This window comes from Plectropomus leopardus, unplaced genomic scaffold (genome assembly GCF_008729295.1).
Source record: "Plectropomus leopardus isolate mb unplaced genomic scaffold, YSFRI_Pleo_2.0 unplaced_scaffold22824, whole genome shotgun sequence".
In the NCBI taxonomy this organism is placed as follows: Eukaryota; Metazoa; Chordata; class Actinopteri; order Perciformes; family Serranidae; genus Plectropomus; species Plectropomus leopardus.
This window is the reverse complement of record NW_024624742.1, coordinates 1-2,212: the sequence shown is the minus strand read 5'-3', so window position 1 is coordinate 2,212 and position 2,212 is coordinate 1. Positions and strand designations below refer to the sequence as shown.

Genomic DNA, 2,212 nt, shown 5'->3' with positions numbered 1-2,212 from the left:
TGATTAGGACTAAAGTTGATTAAAAAAATAAAGTCAGTGAAAGAAGAAAAACATATTGATGTATAATTTTTTTTATGGCCTGATTTTAAAAAGTGCATTTTGTGTGCAGAGCTGTATGTGTATTTGAGAGCATTTGACACTGCACAAAACATAATAATGCATAAAAATCAATGTTGCTGTCCATAACCAACATATTCCAGGCTGTGATTATCAAAAACAAAATTACTTAGCATGTAGTAAACTGAAAATATTTTATTTTTTCTTTCTTTCTCTATTTTTTTTTCATGTAAAAACATAGTGACATCATAACAAAAACCTGGTATTTAAATTCTGAAAAAAAAGAATATTTGATATTTATGATCAGGACTGAAAAAAAATTAACTCAATGAAAGTAGAAAACAATATCAATATATAATATTTTTAAAGCTTGATTTTGAAGAGTGCATTTTGTGTGCAGAACGATATGAGTGTGTGTAATATTAAAGCGGGCCCTAAGGGTTAAATCTCAAAGAATAATTGACGGTAGATCCTCATTTCCAATATAATACGCACCTAAGTATGTGCCCAAGATCCTTTTACCAAAAATATATTAATAACAATCCCACAAATCTAATCATTTTGCATTTTTGTATAGACCTGCTTTTTAGAATAACTTTTTTTCTTTAGTTTAATTAAATGTCACCAGCAGAGAATAAAGGATAAAAAAAAAAACATAATCAGCGGGGGGCCACGCTTCAATAAAATTACGATAACTGATCAAAGGTAGGAAGTGTTGCTCACCACATCCAGCATAGTCCGCGTCCTCGTCAGATCCGTCCTCACAGTGTTTGATGCCGTCACAAACCAGGGACTGAAACAGACACTGGGCTCGGTTCTTGCACACAAACTCCATGTAGCGAGTGCACAGCGGGTCTGTGGGGGAAAGACAAATTACTTTTTCCAACATTTGACTACATGCTTTTTCATGTATTTTTGTATGTAATAAATTTTCCATATACTTTCTCACATGAGAGACATTTTATATGCTGAACCTTTGTGGTAAGCTAAACATTTACAACAAACGCATGGCCTGTGGGGTTCAGCAGGGCTCTATTCTCGGCCTATTCTTATTCTCTCAAAAACATGCTGATGCTCAGCAATACTCTGCATAAACACAAAGCTGATGAGCCCAGTTTTTGTTTTTCTATTTATAACTTGTTTAATGTGGCAGTGGAAAAGTCTGCAAAAATAATTTAGTTTAGTTTAAGTTTATTGGTATACAAATTAAAACCTGCATAAAATCCAGATGAATTTGAATAAATCATTTTATAAATGATCTTTTACCACCATACCGCATATTTCCCTTCTCATTTGACTCTGAGTCACTCTGAGGTGCATTCTGCTAAACTAATGGGATCACTCACCACAGTTGTGCTCATCGGCGCCGTCTGAACACTCCTGGATGCCGTTGCAGTGCGCGGTGGCAGGAAGGCAGGTGTGGTTGGAGCAGAGGAAGCCATTACACCGCGTCCCCTCTGGAAATACACAGAATTATCATTATTCTTTAGTTTTTTAGATCACCACATTTGCACTAGTAGCAAGTAACAGCACGCACACCAATATCCAAAAATTATACACCAAGGCTGAGCGAAACCTTCCAAACCTGAAGTCATACCTGATAAGGAGGCTGCAAACAGGATTATTCAGCTCTTTATTCTGAAATGATACGATGAGCTGCACAAAATGTGTGTGACTCGACTTACCACAATATCGGGGGTCTTCGTCTGAGTCGTCCTGGCAGTCGTCGTCACCGTCACACATCCAGCGCTGTGGTATACAGTGACCTGTGTGACACTGGAAGCTACTGGCCTCACAGGTATGGTGGCCCACTAGGGACAAACAGAAGGAGGTCAAAGGCTTAGAGAAGCCGGGAAAACAGAGAGGTGCTTCACAGATGACAGCATTAATCTTCTTTAATTGATACCAATCATACATAACAAAAAAGTGATTAATAACGGGAACTGTTTTTGTACTTTTAGTTTACATCAGTTGTCTGAGTGTATAAAACAGCATCAAAATAGAGCTTTGTTTATCGAAAAAAGTGCCAGAGGAGGATCGCCTGCACCCTTCAACAGAGGTCATAGCTGAGCCCCCACTGTCCTAAAATCCTTAAAATGTCCTGAAATCCTATGAATGTCATTAAATCATAATAACATCCTACAATTCAAGAAAT

At 37.3% G+C, this 2,212-nt stretch overlaps 1 protein-coding gene across 1 annotated transcript; it reads right to left on the bottom strand.

Moving 5' to 3' along the window:
• Positions 1-780: 780 nt before the first annotated feature.
• Positions 781-1,868, bottom strand: LOC121966029 (sortilin-related receptor-like; the record flags this gene model as incomplete). Its single annotated transcript, XM_042516132.1, has 3 exons — positions 781-912; positions 1,404-1,514; positions 1,743-1,868. Coding segments are annotated over 3 exons (369 nt in total), but the record flags the coding sequence as incomplete, so codon positions are not given.
• Positions 1,869-2,212: the final 344 nt, after the last annotated feature.